General features: G+C 40.1%; 1 protein-coding gene across 1 annotated transcript; it reads left to right on the top strand.

The window, feature by feature from the left end:
• Nucleotides 1–286: 286 nt before the first annotated feature.
• Nucleotides 287–20,428, top strand: LOC125639790 (lipase member M-like). The gene is made up of 10 exons (XM_048857491.2): nucleotides 287–536; nucleotides 2,526–2,640; nucleotides 6,680–6,797; nucleotides 7,622–7,820; nucleotides 8,853–8,962; nucleotides 10,062–10,198; nucleotides 14,104–14,250; nucleotides 15,324–15,395; nucleotides 19,796–19,867; nucleotides 20,085–20,428. Exons 2-10 carry the CDS (start codon nucleotides 2,533–2,535, stop codon nucleotides 20,316–20,318), a joined length of 1,197 nt encoding a protein of 398 aa, XP_048713448.1. The 5' UTR covers nucleotides 287–536; nucleotides 2,526–2,532; the 3' UTR covers nucleotides 20,319–20,428.
• Nucleotides 20,429–21,879: the final 1,451 nt, after the last annotated feature.

Here is a 21,879-nt window from a genome sequence, read left to right on the forward strand (position 1 = left end):
ATATGGAATGGCAGCATGTGCATAAAAGAGAATGAAAACATTTTTGTGCTGTAAAATTTGTATTTATCATGGCATCAAAGAATGAGGCTACCTTCCATCCCCTCCATAGAACAAGCATATAACTGGCTTGGCAGGCTAGCGGTAAAAAAGGGAATTCTTCCAGGTTTTATTGGCGTGATACCTCTGTGAATGTGTTTGTATTTGAAATTCCTGACGAGGCTGTTCCACTTCAAGGGGCTTGGTATTCCCTTTAAAACTACAGCATTCTGTGAGAGTCAAAGCAGTCAGCTCTTATAAGTAGCACTAGAGCAGTGCACTCCCTTTAATATGAATAAGTTGAAGTGCTGCTAACTTACCAAGTAAAAGGAAGAGGAGAGAATTCAGTGCTCATTACTATCATTGGAAAACTTTTGTGCGATCCATATCACATTGTTTATCTCCTTTACCTACTGCTGCTGTTAAACATTGGGGCCATCAGAGTTGCCATCTCTCCTGCATCGGAATCTCTGAGTGGAACAAGTGAACTTGAGCACAAGGTTGGTAATACTTTCACTTCACTCTGACCCAGAATTGTGTGGTGGCTTTCTTGGGGTTGCAAGAGACAAAGCCAAATAATGGTTTAGCATGTGCTGTTGAGGAGTAACCTTTCCAAGGCTTGGTGGTGGTGGTGGTTGTTGTTGTTTAAAATTACATGGACAAAAGAATTGCTGCTTGCTGAAAGGTGGTTTCTGATAAAGAGTGACTGTACAACTCATTCTTTTCTGGTCTGCAAATCTTTTTGGTAGGGGGGAGAGAGGTGAGAGAATGAGTAGGAAGGATCAGTTGATCTGAAAGTACTTTAAAATGCATTTATCCTTTTTCATTATAAAAGAAGTGAACTTTTCTAAACCGCTAATATTTTTTTAAAAAGGGACCTTGTGTATACAGTGTGTATATCTTTGTGTATATATGTGTGGGTAACTTTTCTGTTCTAAGAGGAAAAATAAACCCTTTATTTATGTCAGCTTTTCTGAAAAGACTACCACAGATGCTTATTGGCCTGAGGAGCAGCAACTGTAGTGTGTTTGCCAGTGAAATCTGCTCAGCTTAGATGTACATTACTGGTTCTCTGAAATCTACAAAATGATTCAGAGGTATTCACAGACCAAAGACACATTTAATAAATACCCTCTCACCTTTTGTCCTGTCCTCATCCACTTACATTCTTATTCCCACGGTGTGGTTGGATCTTGCTGCACTCAACTGAATTTCTCAAGGCCCACCCCCTTATCCCGTTAAGTAGAAGGACTTTGACATTTAGGTAGTTTGTATAAATTACAAATTCTGGCCAAGTTTTTAAAAACTGGGTGTCTACATTTAGGATCTGAAGTCTTTAGTTGGTTGCTACGTAAGTCACCTGATTTTCAAAAGTGCTGACTTCTCAGCAGCGGTGCAACTCTTGCTTCTGTTGATAGTCATCCCTAGTGCATAGCACACTCATCACCCATTCAGAGATTTTGCTGACTCCTTATGTGTAATTCTTCAACAGTTTTTTAACCTTTATTTAAGTATAAATGAACTAACATTTCAGAACCAAAGAAATGTTGAACCAAAAACCAAAACTTCAAACTTTTCTCTTCTAATTTTTTTCCGATGGGGAGGTTTGTGGACACCCAGCATTTCCTTGAACCATCTGGCTTGCCTCTTCTTTACCTAACACTCATTCCCAGGCAGTTTTATCTTACACAAAAGATAAAAACACAAAAATAGTATATGGAGCTGGGTCCAGTGACTCAGTTAATTCAGATATGCCAAGAATGAGGCCATCAGGTATTGTTTATACAGGTGACAGTGACATTCCCTGTGTTGATCCTGAGATTAGTTCCCTGCCACCAGATGTCTAGCACCTTTGTTATGAAGGGTTACTAGGGCTAATTAATCCAATTTTAATAGCTCTCTGAACTAGGTTTTTTATCTGCCTCATTTTCATTGGAGAGCTATGGACAGGTATGAATAATTTGCCCCTGGGCACTACAGCCTAGCATGCAAGGGAGTCCTGAGTTGGTAATGTGTCTGACTCTTGCGTGGGTGCATTACAAAGAAATGGATCCCATCACCCCTTCTCTTAGCACACCCAAGCAGAAACAGCTGCTAATTTGATGTAAGTAACCTACAACGAACATGCAAAACTATATCACTCCAATAGTGTGTGCTCCATGAGAATGTCTGTCTACAGGGCCCTTTCTCCAGGTACTGTTCTCCTCCTGGTTTACTGATCTTTTCATCCAGTATTGGATGAACTTAACAGAGAATGCAGGCTGCTGCCAAGCTACCTTTTCTTTTTGCTTCCAGTTTTTGCTGCTTGCAATGCATAAGCAATCAGAGGCTGTGCCAGATGGCTTACTGTGGTACCAGGCACAACTTCACCACACCAAGCTTCATCTCTCAGCAATTCACTTCTCATTGGATATAGTGCAGTGTCTGCATTGTATTGTATGTGCAGAGAGAGCACTCTTGTTAACAGATGAATGTGCTGTTTTACACAGAACCAAGATGTGGCTATTCATTACAGTGGCATATTTGTTCCAAGGAACTGTATCTTCAGAGAAACTCATAAGAATGAAGAGAGATCATGTGTATCCTGAAGCATATATGAACATTGTAAGTTATTCATTGGAATTAATTTAAAATGAATGGAATGCTGATAGCACAAAATTGTTTAGAATGGTCTGCATTAACAGGTGCAGGTGAGATGCACTTCGCTAACATTTCCCCTCTTCTCAAACACTTACTGTCATTCTGTTTTGCCAAATGTTCCTTCCTATCTACATATATAGGAGTCCAGCTTATGAGGGGTAGAAACTACAACAAGTTCTATTTTTCTTTACTAAAGTAGCATAGTAAAATTTCCCCTTTGAATATTTGATTGCTGCAGCAGCACCAGACTTCCAGCTGAAAAGGGCAAGCACTGAGGGTTCTGGAACTACATACTTCCTCAGCCAAGATTTTTGGAAGTGATTTGTGATATTTGAATGTCTCCATTTTGGGGGGGCGCCCAGCATCAGACATAGTAAAGGGGCTGATTTTCAAAAAGTGCTGAGCACTCACTCCCTGAAAATCAAGCCCCTTTAAATCACTAGTTTCTTTTAAAATTTTTTGATCCTACTGTCCTGCAGGGTAAATGCCACTAAAGAATGCTGAATCTCTGTAAAACAACCCTGTCTTCCAGCAGCAAATGTGGAACCTTAAAGCTCTGGGACAGTGGTGGTTTCAGAGCAATGAGCCAGCTCTGCTCACTTCCTGTGTGACCCTGGGCAAGTCACTGTGACATACCTGGGTCCAATCCTGGCTCAGGAACAGCTGTGTCACCCTTGCCATGCAACCTTGGGTGCCTTACAATGCCTTACTGAAGTAACTCCCACCTGGGCAGCTCACAAACAGCCTTCCAGCAGGCAAGCCACATGCTGAGTGTCTGTGTGTGACTGCAGTCTGCCAGCCACACTTGGATTACACGCTGGCTCTCACCAGCCTGGGTTATACTGTAGGGTGACCCCAACACACTCCCAGTCTTAGATTTCCCCCCAGAAATGTATGTCCCATACAGCCCAGCCCTCTTCTGGACAACACAAGTTACATTAGGTCCATTATTTCTTTAAAATAAATAATATGTGCACAACTTGCCATCCCAAATGTAGTTTCCTAGACACTTCAACTTAGAGACACTGGATTAGATAAAACAAGTTTATTAACTACAAAGAGAGATTTTTAAGTGAGTACAAGAAATGAGGCATAAGAGTCAGACATGATTACAGGAAAAATAAAGATAAGGCATTTTCTAATACCTAACTTAACAAACTATATCAGATTCAAGCAATTTCTCACCATATATTTTCAGCAGTCTTTCTGATCAAACACTGTAGATACAGACCCTTTCTCTGGTTCAGATTCAACATTTTCAGATGAGCACTAAGAGACAAAAATTCTATGTGGAAGGATTACCCTGCTGCCTTTTTCTCACCTGTTTCAGCTTCCTTTGTTTCCCTTCCTGTTTGATGACTCTGTTTATTGCTTACATGCAAATTCAGCAGAGCACACATTCCTTTGTTTATGACAGACCTGTTTGCCAACCTCAGTTTGGGCAGGGCAGTGGGTTTTGGAAAATGCTGGAAGGGCATAATGAGTGGGGTCCCACAAGGATCAGTTCTGGGTCCAGTTCTGTTCAATATCTTCATCAATGATTTAGATAATGGCATAGAGAGTACACTTATACAGTTTGTGGATGCTACCAAGCTGGGAGGGGTTACAAGTGTTTTGGAGGATAGGATTAAAATTCAAAATGATCTGGACAACCCGGAGAAACGGGCTGAAGTAAATAGGATGAAATTCAATAAGGACAAATGCAAAGTACTCCATTTAGGAAGGAACAATCAGTTGCACACATACAAAATGGGAAATGACTGGGACTAGGAAAGAGTACTACAGAAAGGGATCTGGGGATCATATGGATCACAAGCTAAATATGATTCAACAGTGTAACGCTGTTGCAAAAAAAGTGAATATAATTCTGGGATGGATTAGCAGGAGTATTGTAAGCAAGACATGAGAAGTAATTCTTCCACGCTACTCTGCTCTGATTAGGCCTCAACTGGAGTATTGTGTCGAGTTCCGGGCACCACATTTCAGGAAGGATGTGGACAAACTGGAGAGAGTCCAGAGAAGAGCAACAAAAATTATTAAAGGTCTAGAAAACATAACCTATAAGATTGAAAAAAATGGCTTTGTTTAGTCTGGAAAAAAGAAGATTGAAAGGGGACATCATGGTTTTCAAGTACTGTACATAAAAAGGAGGAGAGAGAAAAAATGTTTTTCTTAACCTCTGAGGATAGCCCAAGAAGCAATGGCTTAAATTGCAGCAAGGGAGATTTAGCTTGGACATTAGAAAAAAGTTCCTAACTGTGAGGGTGGTTAAGCACTGGAATAAATTGCCTAGGGAGGTTGTGGAATCTCCATCATTGGAGACCTGTCAGGAATCATCTAAATAATTAGTCCTGCCACAAGTGCAGGAGGCTGGACTAGACAACCTCTCCAGGTCCCCTCTAGTTCTATGATTCTATGTGTTAATAAAGTCATATAGGAAAATCTTATAACTTCGCATACATTGTTGCCACACACATTTTATCAGGACAACAATGACCAGCAAATTGAGTTTTCAAATGATACCTTACAAGGTATACTTTGAACAAAGATTATTACAAAAATTTGTGAATACCGGGGTATATTTAGTCACTTAACCTTTCTGAGCCATCATGTAGCCTACTGTAAAATGGACATAACAGTATATTATGGGGCAGTTGTGAGGTTTGCTTAGTTCACAGGCAATTTTGAATTGAAAGTTAAGGTGGTTTCATAATATTTCTATTCTAAAAAGCTGGAAATTCAGTATCAGAAAAGTTCAAAAACTGACTTTAACACTACCTGAGATCATTCCTTTTTCCCTATTCCCTCCTACCCCCTGCTTACATTTCCAACTTATTCCACATGTCTTCTCTGGCACTCCCTAGCTGCATAGAGACCAATGAATCATCATCTCACCAAGCCTCAACACAGAGTCCATAGACCTAAGTTTTCTCCACCGCACCACATTTTACACTCTTAAAAATGTCAGCATTTTACATCTTAAATTTGTAATCATTTTACTATTCCTGCCCTTGAAAGGGGCTCCTTGCATGAGTGAATGTCAATATCTACCTATATTCAAATTTTGTAGTGTTAGTTGATTTCATTGGAGACAAAGAAAAGGGTTATGTAACTGGCACACCTATCAAAAAGGAGCCAACTTTAAGGGGTTTTAATCACAAAAATAACATTTCTTTTCAATTTCCTGCAAAAGTTCTCTGATCTACTGAAAGATTAACTTTCAGGGAATCTTTTGAGAATGTGATCAATGTTATTGTTGCAGTTGGAGTGGGACTTAGTATTATCTAGGTCATTCCTCACAGGTGTTTATTTAACCTGTTCTTAAAAACCTCCAATGATGGATGGAGATTCCACAACCTCCCTAGGTACAGTAATTTGTTCCAGTGTTTAACTACTCTTTTAGTTAGGAAGTTTTTCCTAATGTCTAACCTAAATCTCCCTGGCTGCAATTTTAGCCCATTGCTTCTTGTCCCGTACACTGCGGATAAGAACAATGTATCATTCTCCTTTTTATAATAACCTTTTACGTACTTTAAGACTCAGTCTTCTCCCCTCCAGACTAAACAAACACATTTTTTTAAATCTTTCCATGTAGGTCATGTTTCCTAGACTTTTAATATTTGTTGTTGCTTTCTCTAATTTATCCACATCTTTCCTAAAGTGTGGTACCCAGAACTGGACACAGTACTCCAACTGAGACCTTATCAGTGCTGAGTAGAGTGGAAGAATTACTTTTCATGTTTTTCTTACAACACTCCTGCTAAAACATTCCAGAATGTATTGTGGAGTATGAAAGAAAAGAGGGGTAGTTTGAGGGATGTGTCATTAAAATATGTCTTTTTTTTCTTTTTCTTTTGGACACTTAATAACTAAGGGACCAGATCCTCAGCTGGTCTAGTCCACAATGTTTTCTCATCACAGAGATCCTTCCATGTACATACTGTGTAGAAAATGGACACCCGTAAGCCATCTGAAGCAAAAGCATTTGTGTTTTCTTTTGCAGAGCGAGCTCATTACCTATAGAGGGTACCCCAGTGAGGAGTATGAAGTGGTGACAGAAGATGGCTATATCCTTAGCGTTAACAGAATCCCTTATGGAATAGAAAATCAGGGGAATACGGGTATGATTTATTTCTGTAAAGCAAGGGAGACTTAAGAGGACACATTTTGAAAAACAGGTGTCTAAATTGCTTTGCCAATCTGTATAAGTTTGGACTCAAGTCCTGCTTGCCTTAAGTGGGTAGTCACACTGAAGTTGATGGAAATGTTTTTGTGAGTAAGGTGAGCAGAATTTGATGCTAAATCAGTGGTATTGAAACAATTTGTATAGAGGGGGTGCTGAAAGCCATTGCGCTCCTGGTTACAGCACCCATGTGCTAATGGTCTGTTTTTGAAAATCTGGCCTTGAATGAACTGAAGCTTGTGCTCTGATCATAAGCGATTTGGCATTTGATCAGTAGAAGTTTAAAAAAAAAATGTAATCTACCCCAAACACCCACTGTCAGGAGAGCCCAGTTTCTTCCTTGGATCTCATGGTTTGTGTTGTGGTTGCTTTTGTTCACAGCTGTTTAACCTCAGTGATGAATTAACATTTTGAATAAAGAAGGCCTTTATTAAATATTTCATGCCTTTACTACTTAAATTAAGGTATTTAGAAGCTCATTTCTCAGTTCCGCCAGAACGTCTTCAGTAAAACCAGGGAGACTAGACTTTACATTCTGGTATTCCTAAGATAAACAGCAAATCTACTTTTTAAAAGTCCAGGCATTCATTATATCGCAGAACAAATTGAAAAAGGGATACACACTTTAAAAAAAAATCCATAGGAGTCTGACTTTAATCCAGCGCAGGACTGGGAATCACAGTTTTGAGTACTGGATAGGATTATCATTGTATTACCATATTAATCAAGCAGCTCAGTAAAGTGTGTTTTTTTTTCTTTCAGCTGTAAAGCCTGCTGTGTTTCTCCAACATGGATTACTAGGAGATGCTAGCAACTGGGTCACAAACCTGGCCAATAACAGCCTGGGCTTCATACTAGCAGATGCTGGCTATGATGTTTGGATGGGAAACAGCAGAGGGAACACCTGGTCTAGAAGACACCTGAATCTTTCTATTGAGCAAGATGAGTTCTGGTCTTTCAGGTAGACTGAATTATTGAGCACTGTTGGAAATAGTATTTGGAGGGACTTGGGATATTGATAATGGGATATTGAAATCTTTCATTTTTATCTGTCTGCTCATCTATCTAGATTTTTATAAAACACCCATCACTGTGGTGTCAGAGTGAATCTAGGTCATTGGTTTAAACTCAATGCAGGTTGACAATGAGTAAAAATTGTTGACATCTGCTGGCTTAGAAGCTGGTGCTGGATCATGAGCTGGCTGTGATCTGTCCACACTGTAAAAATATTACCATAAATGGCACTAATTGGAGTCCTCGTTGGCCTATCAGACACTGCCGAGGTTCAACAACGGGCTCATGGAAGACTGTACTGCCTGTGTCCACACTGTATCTTCCCTGAAGACAAACAGAAAACTTTAAAGTTAATACGGAGATATACCTATCTCATAGAACTGGAAGGGACCTTGAAAGGTCATTGAGCCTAGTCCCCTGCCTTCACAGCAGGACCAAGTACGGTCCCTTATTTTTGCCCCAGATCCCTAAATGGCCTCCTCAAGGATTGAACTCACAACCCTGGGTTTAGCAGGCCAATGCTCAAACCACTGAGCTATCCTTCCCTCAAACTTCAATCACTAGGGCTTCCTATGCACTTTTATTTTAATGATTGTTTGAAGACTAGACTGTAGTGGTACATTATATGATCCTGTGTCACAATGGAAATGGTTCCATTGCTGTGTAATTAATTCTTCCTTCTACATAAGAAGATTAGGCATTGGTTTGATCCTAAGATCACTCAAATTAAAAGGAGTCTGTCCATTTACTTCAATGGGGTCTGGATCAATCCCTCAGGTATGAGCAGAAAGCACCTCGGAAATTAGTGAACTGTCTCTTTTACACTAAGCGCCACAAAGACCTAGGACTCTCAAAAGCAGAATTACTCACAAAACAGTTTGTTTTTTCTCATCTGACAAACCTAGATTTCCCTTATCCAGTGCTAACTCACCTGGGATTTAATTTATGCATGCATGTTTTGCATCCTTTCTCTCTGCAGTTTTGATGAGATGGCGAAGTTTGACCTTCCAGCAGTGCTAAACTTTATTATGCAGAAAACTGGACAAGAGCAGTTGTATTATGTTGGCTATTCACAGGGTGCCACTATAGGTACGTAATGTTACAAGGAATGCAGACTGATGTGTTATGGATAGGGCCCTACCAAATTCATGGCCATGAAAAACACATCACGGACCGTGAAATCTTATCTCCCCCCATGAAATCTGGTCATTTGTGTGCTTTTACTCTCTACTATAAAAATTTCATGGGGGAGACCAGCATTTCTCAAATTCGGGGTCCTGACCCAAAATGGAGTTGCAGGGCGTCACAAAGTTATTTCAGGGGGGTCATGGTATTGCCACCCTTACTTCTGCTTCTTTTGGAGTCAGGATCCCTACAATTACAACACCATGAAATTTCAGGTTTAAATGGCTGAAATCATGAAATTGGTGATTTAAAAAATCCTATGACCATGAAATTGACCAAAATGGACCTTGAATTTGGTAGGGCTCTAGTTATGGAATCATGTCTGCACTGCTATACAGTAGTGAAGACTGTGTTTGGATCTTTCTGACTCCTTTTATGAGTGATCTAAAATTCAGATGTAAAAACACCTCCTAAACTGACAGTTGTAAAATGTAGGCAACTTTAATGAATCCAATTTTTATTTATATGAAAGATAACAAAACAGAATGGGCCAAATGCATTCCTGCTGTAACTCCAATGATTTTGACTTACACTGGAGTTTAAAATGGCCCAATTCATGGGTTAAGGGGTTTGGAATCTAACTGGGGGATCAGGGCTTAAGATAAGGCAAGCAAAATATCGAGATGGCCGCACACAGAGGGGTTGGGTTTAGTGGAGGATAAAAACAAAGGCAATGTGATGAGGTAGTTGTTTGGGAGAGTAATGCATGTATCTTCAGAGCTAAATAGTATATATACTTGGGATGAATTTTTGGAGAAGTAGTGGAGATAGGGTATCAGTGTAGGAGGAGTATGTAAGATAATAGTTTTCAAGCCTGTAGGACAGGGAGGATAGTGGAGTTTCAAATGAACTCTAGGATGAACACTTACTTCAATAATCATCCTGCAGTTTCAGACTTACAGGCAATCCTATAGCTATTCAAATATTGATTGGAGTAGGATAAATACTGATATTTTAGTTTATGAAAGTTGCTCTAGTTAACTTTTCTCTTGAATTTTCTCAGCTTTCATTACATTTTCAACAATGCCCCAGCTGGCTAAAAGAATCAAACTGTATTTTGCCTTAGCCCCTGTAACTACAGTTAAATATGCCAGAAGCCCTGCAGTAAAACTCCTGTATCTTCCTGAAAAGTTTCTCAGGGTATGTGGTACTTCTACTCAAAATATTTGATCATCTAAATATTTATTTGACTTTTAGAATGGACGAATTGAAAACATATATTTAACTAGAAATTTATGGGTCTGTTCATGTCTGTGGTTAAAGATGTTCAGCTCTGCCCTACAACACTGGGTGAATTAATTGACTTCCTTACGTCTTTCACTTACTTATGTCCAGAAATACAAAAGGAGAATATTTCATTCCACAAAGTTAAGTTCATGACTTAAAAAAAACATACTTACCTATATTTTCTGTAACTCCAGAAGAATTGCTGTGGCTCCAGTCCTACAGACACTAAATCACATGCATAAGTGTTACGCAAGTGTGAGTAATCCCATTGATATCAGTGGGGCTACTTATTTGTGCAAAACTGCTTGTGTGCATAAGTATTTGCAGGTTCAGGAGCAAAAGCAGAACTGGAGTTAACTTGAAAGTGAGTCTATCATTAAACAGGCAAAAAAATCTGAAGCACATTGATTGGGCAATGCCTGTGCTATACCTGTTTCAAGGATAAACAAACAACTTACTTCCCACATGTCCCCCCTTCCCCCCCCCCAAGCAGTATGTAGCCAGCAGGGAGGAAAAATAGGTGTGTAATCAATAAGGAAGGGGAGGAAATAAAAAGGGGGAAATAGAGTATAACGGATGGGGGGGGGTTGAAAAAAGAAAAATGCATAGAACAATTCAGTAAGTGAGCAATACCTTTGTGTTTTTAAAAAGAAAAGGAGTACTTGTGGCACCTTAGAGACTAACCAATTTATTTGAGCATGAGCTTTCGTGAGCTACAGCTCACTTCATCAGATGTTTACCGTGGAAACTGCAGCAGACTTTATATACACACAGAGAATATGAAACAATACCTCCTCCCACCCCACTGTCCTGCTGGTAATAGCTTATCTAAAGTGATCAACAGGTGGGCCATTTCCAGCACAAATCCAGGTTTTCTCACCCTCCACCCCCCCACACAAATTCACTCTCCTGCTGGTGCTAGCCCATCCAAAGTGACAACTCTTTACATAATCAAGTCGGGCTATTTCCTGCATAGATCCAGGTTTTCTCACATCCCCCCACCCCCATACACACACAAACTCACTCTCCTGCTGGTAATAGCTCATCTAAACTGACCACTCTCCAAGTTTAAATCCAAGTTAAACCAGAACATCTGGGGGGGGAGGTAGGAAAAAACAAGAGGAAACAGGCTACCTTGCATAATGACTTAGCCACTCCCAGTCTCTATTTAAGCCTAAATTAATAGTATCCAATTTGCAAATGAATTCCAATTCAGCAGTTTCTCGCTGGAGTCTGGATTTGAAGTTTTTTTGTTTTAAGATAGCGACCTTCATGTCTGTGATTGCGTGACCAGAGAGATTGAAGTGTTCTCCGACTGGTTTATGAATGTTATAATTCTTGACATCTGATTTGTGTCCATTTATTCTTTTACGTAGAGACTGTCCAGTTTGACCAACGTACATGGCAGAGGGGCATTGCTGGCACATGATGGCATATATCACATTGGTGGATGTGCAGGTGAATGAGCCTCTGATAGTGTGGCTGATGTTATTAGGCCCTGTGATGGTGTCCCCTGAATAGATATGTGGGCACAATTGGTGCTGTTGTCATCATGAATAGGTCGGAATATGAACAAGAGGCTGCTCGGCAGCTCTCCAACACGAGTTTCTACAAGCCATTACCCTATGATCCCACTGAGAGTTACCAAAAGCAACTACAGCATTTGCTCAAGAAACTTCCTGAAAAAGCACAAGATCAAATCCGCACAGACACACCCCTGGAACCCCGACCTGGGATATTCTATCTACTACCCAAGATCCATAAACCTGGAAATCCTGGGCGCCCCATTATCTCAGGCATTGGCACCCTGACAGCAGGATTGTCTGGCTATGTAGACTCCCTCCTCAGGCCCTACGCTACCAGCACTCCCAGCTACCTTCGAGACACCACTGACTTCCTGAGGAAACTTCAATCCATCGGTGATCTTCCTGATAACACCATCCTGGCTACTATGGATGTAGAAGCCCTCTACACCAACATTCCACACAAAGATGGACTACAAGCCGTCAAGAACACAATCCCCGATAATGTCACGGCTAACCTGGTGGCTGAACTTTGTGACTTTGTCCTTACCCATAACTATTTCACATTTGGGGACAATGTATACCTTCAGATCAGCGGCACTGCTATGGGTACCCGCATGGCCCCACAGTATGCCAACATTTTTCTGGCTGATTTAGAACAACGCTTCCTCAGCTCTCGTCCCCTAAAGCCCCTACTCTACTTGCGCTATATTGATGACATCTTCATCATCTGGACCCATGGAAAAGAAGCCCTTGAGGAATTCCACCATGATTTCAACAATTTCCATCCCACCACCAACCTCAGCCTGGTCCAGTCCACACAAGAGATCCACTTCCTGGACACTACAGTGCTAATAAACAATGGCCACATAAACACCACCCTATACCGGAAACCTACTGACCGCTATTCCTACCTGCATGCCTCCAGCTTTCACCCTGACCACACCACACGATCCATCGTCTACAGCCAAGCTCTGCGATACAACCGCATTTGCTCCAACCCCTCAGACAGAGACAAACACCTACAAGATCTCTGTCAAGCTTTCTTACAACTACAATACCCACCTGCAGAAGTAAAGAAACAGATTGATAGAGCCAGAAGAGTTCCCAGAAGTTACCTACTACAGGACAGGCCTAACAAAGAACCAACTAAAACCCCTCCAACGCATTATTAAGGATCTACAATCTATCCTAAAGGATGACCCAACACTCTCACAAGTCTTGGGAGACAGGCCAGTCCTTGCCTACAGACAGCCCCGCAACCTGAAGCAAATACTCACCAACAACCACATACCACACAACTGAACCACTAACCCAGGAACTTACCCTTGCAACAAAGCCCGTTGCCAATTGTGCCCACATATCTGTTCAGGGGACACCATCACAGGGCCTAATAACATCAGCCACACTATCAGAGGCTCATTCATCTGCACATCCACCAATGTGATATATGCCATCATGTGCCAGCAATGCCCCTCTGCCATGTACATTGGTCAAACTGGACAGTCTCTATGTAAAAGAATAAATGGACACAAATCAGATGTCAAGAATTATAACATTCATAAACCAGTCGGAGAACACTTCAATCTCTCTGGTCACGCAATCACAGACATGAAGGTCGCTATCTTAAAACAAAAAAACTTCAAATCCAGACTCCAGCGAGAAACTGCTGAATTGGAATTCATTTGCAAATTGGATACTATTAATTTAGGCTTAAATAGAGACTGGGAGTGGCTAAGTCATTATGCAAGGTAGCCTGTTTCCTCTTGTTTTTTCCTACCTCCCCCCCCAGATGTTCTGGTTTAACTTGGATTTAAACTTGGAGAGTGGTCAGTTTAGATGAGCTATTACCAGCAGGAGAGTGAGTTTGTGTGTGTATGGGGGTGGGGGGATGTGAGAAAACCTGGATCTATGCAGGAAATAGCCCGACTTGATTATGTAAAGAGTTGTCACTTTGGATGGGCTAGCACCAGCAGGAGAGTGAATTTGTGTGGGGGGGTGGAGGGTGAGAAAACCTGGATTTGTGCTGGAAATGGCCCACCTGTTGATCACTTTAGATAAGCTATTACCAGCAGGACAGTGGGGTGGGAGGAGGTATTGTTTCATATTCTCTGTGTGTATATAAAGTCTGCTGCAGTTTCCACGGTAAACATCTGATGAAGTGAGCTGTAGCTCACGAAAGCTCATGCTCAAATAAATTGGTTAGTCTCTAAGGTGCCACAAGTACTCCTTTTCTTTTTGCGAATACAGACTAACACGGCTGTTCCTCTGAAACCTGTCTTTGTGTTTTTACAGGTCTTGCTTGGCAGAAGGGAATTATTTCACCAAAGTGAATGGCTGAGAAAGCTAGTTGTTTCCTTTTGTGGCCGCAGCATTTTTGCTAAGCTTTGTGGAAATGTCTTCTTCGTTCTGGGAGGCTACAATGTGAATAACATAAATATGGTATGTACAACCCAGCTGGCTGAGTTGTGTGGGGAGATTTCTAGCCCCTGTGTTTGTATTCATTTTTAACTTGAAACTCTGTGGCCTGAATCTTGAAGTCCTTAGTCAGGGCCAAATCACATCCTTCCATGGAAAAGTCCACAGGAATGGTTTGAGAGATAGGAAAACCCTCAGAGGGCTATGTGCCTGTGCTGGAGGAGAGCTTTGCTCTACCTGTCAGAAATTCAGGCAGTTCAGTCCCCAGAATCCACAGATGTCCCAAGACTCACAAGTGTTTAGGGAAATAAGCTGGCTGCTGCCTATGGAACTGTAGTTTATAACTGGGGTTTCACAGTGCACTGGGTCACCCAGAAGAGGTTATTAAGCCTCAGGCTGCACCCCATTTTCAGCAGATTCCCTCTAAGGTTGGAAGGGAGAGAGGAACAATGCTTGGTAGCAAACCCAGCCCCCTCATCTAACTCCTCAACACTGCAGAGGTCTCTCCAAGGGTCCAAGAATGAAAGACATGCATGAACAGGGAGATTGACACTTGGAGGATCCCTTTTTCGTGCAATTCTAGGCAAAACAATCTGCCCCTCAAGTTTTTACTTGCACTTTTTTCAAGCAAAATCCCCTTTGATTTTTGAATTAGAGTTTTGCTGAATTATGGAATGTGTAACAGCTTCTTAAAGACGTGACTCGGGATGTGGCTGTATATGTTTATAGTAGTTAACACGTTCCTGGACCATCAAGGGCTCCCCCTCATATCCCAAATCCTAGCTATTAATCCCTACAAGTGTGAACTAAATAAATACTCTGTAGTCTCTTGGATAAATCTCCTGCCTTATCAAAATGGTTGACTTCATATCCTTTGAGACTATAACTCCGTTAAAAATTCTGCACAATGTTTTTCGGTATCCAGTGCGTTGCCACATTTGAAGTACTTGGTAAAGCCTGATCCTGCCACCCTTACTCTTATGGAGTACCTTACTCCATGAGTAGTCCCACTGCTATCACCAGAAGTACTCTGGTGAAAAGATACTACTCTGTGAGAAAGGGGTGGAACTGGTCCCTCACTGAATGTTTTCTTTCAGAGTCGTGTTAATGTATATGTAGCCCGAGCCCCAGCAGGAACATCTGTGCAAAATATAATCCACTGGAGCCAGGTACTGTTCAGCTTTTACGCCGCAAAGTAGGTACTAAGCACTGAATGTTATACAAATTGGGTATATTTAATATTCTCAAATGAAGTTACAGCTAATGGGTTGGAAACTCGCCTAATTTGTGGTTTACAACTGAAATCTCAACAAAAACAGTACTTTTTATTGACATTTAAACAACAGGTATTGAAATTCCTCCAGGAAAGACAAGCACATTTGGAAATCCGAGGGAAGGGTAATGCGCCACGTAGGCTTACTAATATATATACGGTACAGCAAACAAAAAGGCTCAGGTTCTTATTTTAATTAATTACTCCTTATAACAGCTCTTATTACATCCTTTTTTCTATACAACCTATCAATTCAGAGGCAGTATTAGAACTACAGATGATAATTTTTCTAGTCAGTAGGTTTCCTATTTTGCCTTGTGTGATAGCATATTCTAGGAAAAGGAAATCTTGTGTGACCAGGTTGATGAATTTTTGGTGTTGTGGTCAGTATAAGATAAGACATTCTTATACTAAGATAAGTACTCTGCCAATACTGCAGGATGGGGGACAGAGAAGGAAACACTTCCAAGTACCGTGCACTTGCAAATATGCATATGCAGCCATTGCAACCACAAACACTTGAACAGGAGGGAAAATACCAAAGAAACGCACCACAGCAGCACTTCAGAAAGAGGAACCACACAAAAATGAGGAGGCTAATTAAACAGATATTAAAAGGAACCGTCACAAGAGTGAAATCCCTGCAAGCTGCATGGAAACTTTTTAAAAACACCACAATAAAGGCTCAAACTAAATGTATCCTCCTTATTTAAAAAACAAACAAACAATGAGAGGATGAAAAAGTGCCACCATGGCTAAGCAGAGTAAAAGAGGCAGCTAGAGACAAAAAGACATCTTTTAAAAATTGGACATCAAATCCTACTGAGGAAAATAGAAATGAACATAACCTCTGGCAAGTCAAGTGTGCAAGTATAATTAAGCAGTCCAAAAAAGAATTTAAAGAACAACTCGGCAAAAGACACAAAAACTAACAGCAACATTTTTTAAAGTCCATCAGGAGCAAGAAGCCTGCCAAACAATCAGTGGGGCCACTGAACGATTAAGGTGCTAAAGGAGCACTCAAGAAAGACAAGGCCATTGCAGAGAAGCTAAATAAAATCTTTCAATCAGTCTTCACTGCAGAGGATATCAGGGAGCTTCCCACACCAGCCATTTTTTTAGGTGACAAATCTGAGGAACTGTAACAGATTGAGATGATAAAATTAAAAACTGATCAATTAAATAGTAATAAATCACCAGAACCAGATGGTATTCACCCAAGAGTTTGGAAGGAATTCAAATATGAAATTGCACAACTACTAACTGTGGTATGTGACCTACTGCTTAAATCAGCCTCTGTTCCAGATGACTGGAGGATAGCTAATATAATGCCAATTTTTTAAAAAGACTCCAGAGGCAATCCTGGCAATTACAGGCCAGTGAACATAAATTCGGTACCAGGCAAATTGGTTGAAACTATAATATATAACAGAACTATCAGACACACAGATGAACACGATTTGTTGGGGAAGAGTCAACAAGGCTTTTGTAAAGGGAAATCATGCCTCACCAATCTATTAGAATTCTTTGTGTTGCAACAAGCAAGTGGACAAAGGTGATCCAGTGCATATAGTGTACGTGGACTTTCAGAAAGCCTTTGACAAAGTCCCATACCAAAGGTCTTAAGCAAAGTAGGCAGTCATGGGGTAAGAGGAAAGGTCCTTTCATGAATCCATAACCGGTTAAAAGACAGAAACAAACTGTAAGAATAAATTGTCACTTTTCACAATGGAGAGAAGTAAATAGCAAGGTCCCCCAAGGATCTATACTGGGACGAGTGCTGTTCAGTATATTCATAAGTGATTTGGAAAAAGGGGTAAACAGAGTGAGGTGGCAAAGTTTGCAGATATAAAATTACTCAAGATAGTTAAATCCAAAGCAGACTGCAAAGTGTTACAAAAGGGAGGCAAAATAGATATTTTGGATGTGTGAACATTTGGGAAATTTGTCCTGATTATACTTTTTATTAGGGCTGTTGATTAATCACAGTTAACTCATGTGATTAACTCAAGAAAATTAATTGTGATTAATTGCAGTTTCAATTGCATTGTTAATAATAGAATCCCAATTGAAATTTAGTAAATATTTTTGATGTTTTTCTACACTTTCAAATATATTGATTTCAATTGCAACACAGAATACAAAGTGTACAGTGCTCACTTTACGTTATTATTTTTATTACAAATGTTTGCACTGTAAAAATGATAAAAGAGAGTATTTTTCAATTCATCTCATACAACCACCATAGTGCAATCTCTGCATCGTGAAAGTGCAACTTACAAATGTAGGGTTTTTTGTTGTTGTTGTTAAATAACTGCACTAAAAAAACAAAACTTTTTAAAACTTTAGAGCTCACAAGTCCACACAGTCCTACTTCTTGTTCAGCGAATTGCTAAAACAAACAAGTTTGTTTACATTTACGGGACACAATGCTGCCCGCTTCTTATTTACAATGTCACCTGAAAGTGAGACCAGGTGTTCGCATGCACTTTTGTAGACAGCATTGCAAGGTATTTACATGCCAGATATGCTAAACATTCATATGCCCCTTCATTCTTCAGCCACCATTCCAGAGGACATGCTTCCATGCTGATGGCACTCGCTAAAAAAAAATTGCGTTAATTAAATTTGTGACTCAACTGCTTGGGGGAGAATTGTATGTCTCCAGCTGTTTTACCCACATTGTGCCATATATTTCGTGTTATAACAGTCTTGGCTGATGACCCAGCACATGTTGTTCGTTTTAAGAACACTTTCACTGGAGATTTGAAAAAACACACAAAAAAGGTACCAATGTGAGATTTTGAAAGATAGGTACAGCACTTGAACCAGTTTAAGAATCTGAAGTGCCTTCCAAAATCTGAGAGGGACGAAGTGCGGAGCATGCTTTCAGAAGTCTTAAAAGAGCAACACTCTGATGCAGAAACTACAGACCCAAACCACCAAAAAGGAAATCAACCTTTTGCTGGTGGCTTCTGACTCAGATGATGAAAATGAATATGCGTTGGTCCACACTGGTTTGGATTGTTATCGAGCAGAACCTGTCATCAGCATGGACCCTTGCCCTCTGGAAGAGTGGTTGAAGAATGAAGGGACATATGAATCTTTAGCGCATCTGCCATGTAAATATCTTGCAATGCTGGCTACAACAGTGCCATAAGAACGCCTGTTCTCGCTTTCAGAGGACATTGTAAATAAGAAGCGGGCAGCATTATCTTCTGCAAATGTAAACAAACTTGCTTGTCTGAACAATTGGCTGAACAAGAAGTAGGACTGAATGGAGTTGTAGGCTCTAAAGTTTTACATTGTTTTATTTTTGAATGCGGTTATATTTTGGACATAATTATACATTTGTAATTTCAACTTTCATGATAATGAGATTGCACTACTGTACTTGTATTAAGTGAATTGAAAAATACTATTTCTTTAGTTTTTTACAGTGCAAATATTTGATAATGAAATGAAAATATTCATAAAAATATTTCATAAAAATGAAAAACAAATATCAAGTGAGCACTGTACACTTGGTGTTCTGTGTTGTAATTGAAATAATATATTTGAAAATGTAGAAAACATCCAAAAATATTTAAATAAATGGTATTCTATTATTAACAGCGTGATTAATAGCGATTTTTTAAATTGCTTGACAGTCCTACTTTTTATGTGTGTACTTTTTATGTGTGACCTGTATCTCTTTAAAGAAATAGATACAGATTCATAGCTTCCAAAGCCAGAGGATCCATTGTGGTCATCTAGTCTGACCTCCTGTATAACATGGGCCATAGAATTTCCCCAAATAATTCCTTTTTAACTAGATCATATATTTTAATCTTTTATAGAGGCTCAAGGGGGAAAAAATGATTTCATTCTATACTAGTGTCTGTCCACCAGTTGGCAAATATGACAGGTGCTGTAATTTGGTGTCCCAAGCCCAGTTAGTTGTTGTTGCTATTTATTATTTTATATTGCTATTTATTATTTGTATTACCAAAGTGCCTAGGAGCCCTACTCATGGACCACAACCCCATTGTGCTAACAAGGTTACCAACTGTTGGTAATTTCTTGGAAACTGACAGCAACACCTATCCACTTGTCTCTGAAACCTCTAACTAATTTAATGTAGGCCTCCACATTGCCTTGAAATGGGATTAAGTGTAATTGCTGTCAACATAGTGTAAGGTGGAATCCAACCAAAGTCTTTGAGGTGAAAGATTTCATGACTTACTTTTTATCCCCTGATCAATTGATTTGTATATTAGAATTGTAACTTTTTATCTTTCGTGCTTTTCATATTAGATACTTAATTCAGGGGAATTCCAAGCTTATAACTGGCGCAGTCAAACCAAGAATATGGCAAAATTTGGTCAGGTAGGATTATGATTTTTTTTTTTTTGCTTAACAGTGCCATCATCTTTGGAAAAATAAAACAATTGGGAAGAGAGCCCAGGAGTGGGGGGAGTAAGGGGTATTTTTCTTCCTGGTTTTGATTGCGGAGCAGCTTCTCTCATTATTTATTGAATGGATGTGTATAAAATTTGCTGTGACTTCACAGACTTTTATTTCTACACTATTCACTATTTTCCAGGCCACCCCTCCTTTATACAAGATAAAAGATATGACAGTGCCAACTGCAATATGGACTGGTGGACAAGACTTGCTTGCAGACTTAAAGGATGTTAATATTTTACTTCCTCAAATTATTAATCTTGTTCATTACAAAAACATTCCTGAATGGGCACATCTGGATTTCTTCTGGGGGCTGGATGCACCGCTGCGCATGTACAGTGAAATCATTGACCTAATGGAGAAGCATCCATAAACCACATACAGTAGACATGCTTTAGGTTAATGATGGCTTCCTCTGATGAAGCTAGTTTTCTCTGTGTAAGAGAAGAACCTATTTTCCTTTTTATAAAAAAGTTAACCCTTCTACTGACTCCATTACTTACTATGATTGGCTGTATTTTCACTACTTTTGTTGTTGTCATACTTTCTATCCTGCTGCTGATTTTCGGTAACTACAGCATCATTTCAGGAAACAAAGCTACATTTCTCAAAAAGAAAAGGAGGACTCGTGGCACCTTAGAGACTAACAAATTTATTTGAGCATAAGCTTTCGTGAGCTACAGCTCACTTCATTGGATGCATGCAGTGGAAAATACAGTGGGGAGATTTATATACACAGAGAACATGAAACAATGGGTGTTACACACTGTAAGGAGAGTGATCAGGTAAGGTGAGCTATTACCAGCAGGAGAGCTGGGGGGGAAAAAACCTTTTGTAGTGATAATCAAGGTGGACCATTTCCAGCAGTTGACAAGAATGTCTGAGGAACAGTGTGGGGAAGGGAAGGGAATGGAATAAACCTGGGGAAATAGTTTTACTTTTTGTAATGACCCATCCGCTCCCAGTCTTTAGTCAAGCCTAAATTACTTGTATCCAGTTTGCAAATTAATTCCAATTCAGCAGTCTCTCTGTCAATCTGTTTCTTCACTTCAGCAGTTGTAGTTGTGAGAATGCTTGATAGAGATCTTGTAGATGTTTGCCTCTGTCTGAGGGGCTGGAGCAAATGCGGCTGTATCATAGAGTTTGGCTGTAGACAGTGGTGTGGTCTGGATGAAGGCCATTGTCTACAGCCAAGCTCTATGATACAGCCGCATTTGCTCCAGCCCCTCAGTCAGAGACAAACACTTACAAGATCTCTATCAAGCATTCTTACAACTACAATACCCATCTGCTGAAGTGAAGAAACGGATTGACAGAGCCAGAAGAGACAGGACAGGCCCAACAAAGAAAATAACAGAACGCATCCGATGATGCATCTGATGAAGTGAGCTGTAGCTCATGAAAGCTTATGCTCAAATAAATTTGTTAGTCTCTAAAGTGCCACAAGTCCTCCTTTTCTTTTTGCAGATACAGACTAACATGGCTGCTACTCTGAAATCTGACATTTCTCAAAGAATCACTTTAACTTCATTCCTGCTATGGAAGGCAGAAGAGAGTCCAGTGCTGAGAGTGTGTGTGTGTGTAGAAGTGCTGAGCAGTATCCTGTCTATCTGCAGTTCATAAATGGTAGACATACTCCTGCCCCCACACCCAGCTATCATTGGGATGAAACAATAAAGATCCGCTAGCTCTTACATTCAGGACCAGTGTAAGCAGTGTTTTTTAAAAGGTCTGATTGTCTACCACCTGGCTTCTCTGCAGGATATGTCTGTTCCCCAGACCCTACTTCCAGGCCACGCTTTGTTTTGCATGGGTTTGTGTTTTTTTGTTGCATTGATTGAATATATAATTCTTTTCAATCTAATCTCTTTGGCCCAGATCCACACAGGCATTTAGGCCCTAACTCCCAATAGAATCAGCATTTATAAATTGTT

Source organism: Caretta caretta, chromosome 7, assembly GCF_965140235.1.
Source record: "Caretta caretta isolate rCarCar2 chromosome 7, rCarCar1.hap1, whole genome shotgun sequence".
NCBI lineage: Eukaryota > Metazoa > Chordata > Testudines > Cheloniidae > Caretta > Caretta caretta.

What these genes read in the sequence shown, in the direction of transcription:
- LOC125639790 (XM_048857491.2), top strand. Translation starts at nt 2,533, where the DNA reads ATGTGGCTATTCATTACAGTGGCATATTTGTTCCAAGGAACTGTATCT. An exon ending in CTGAAGCATATATGAACATT is followed by an intron (nt 2,641 to 6,679) that starts GTAAGTTATTCA and finishes TTTCTTTTGCAG; the next exon opens with AGCGAGCTCATTACCTATAG. An exon ending in ATATGGCAAAATTTGGTCAG is followed by an intron (nt 19,868 to 20,084) that starts GTAGGATTATGA and finishes ACTATTTTCCAG; the next exon opens with GCCACCCCTCCTTTATACAA.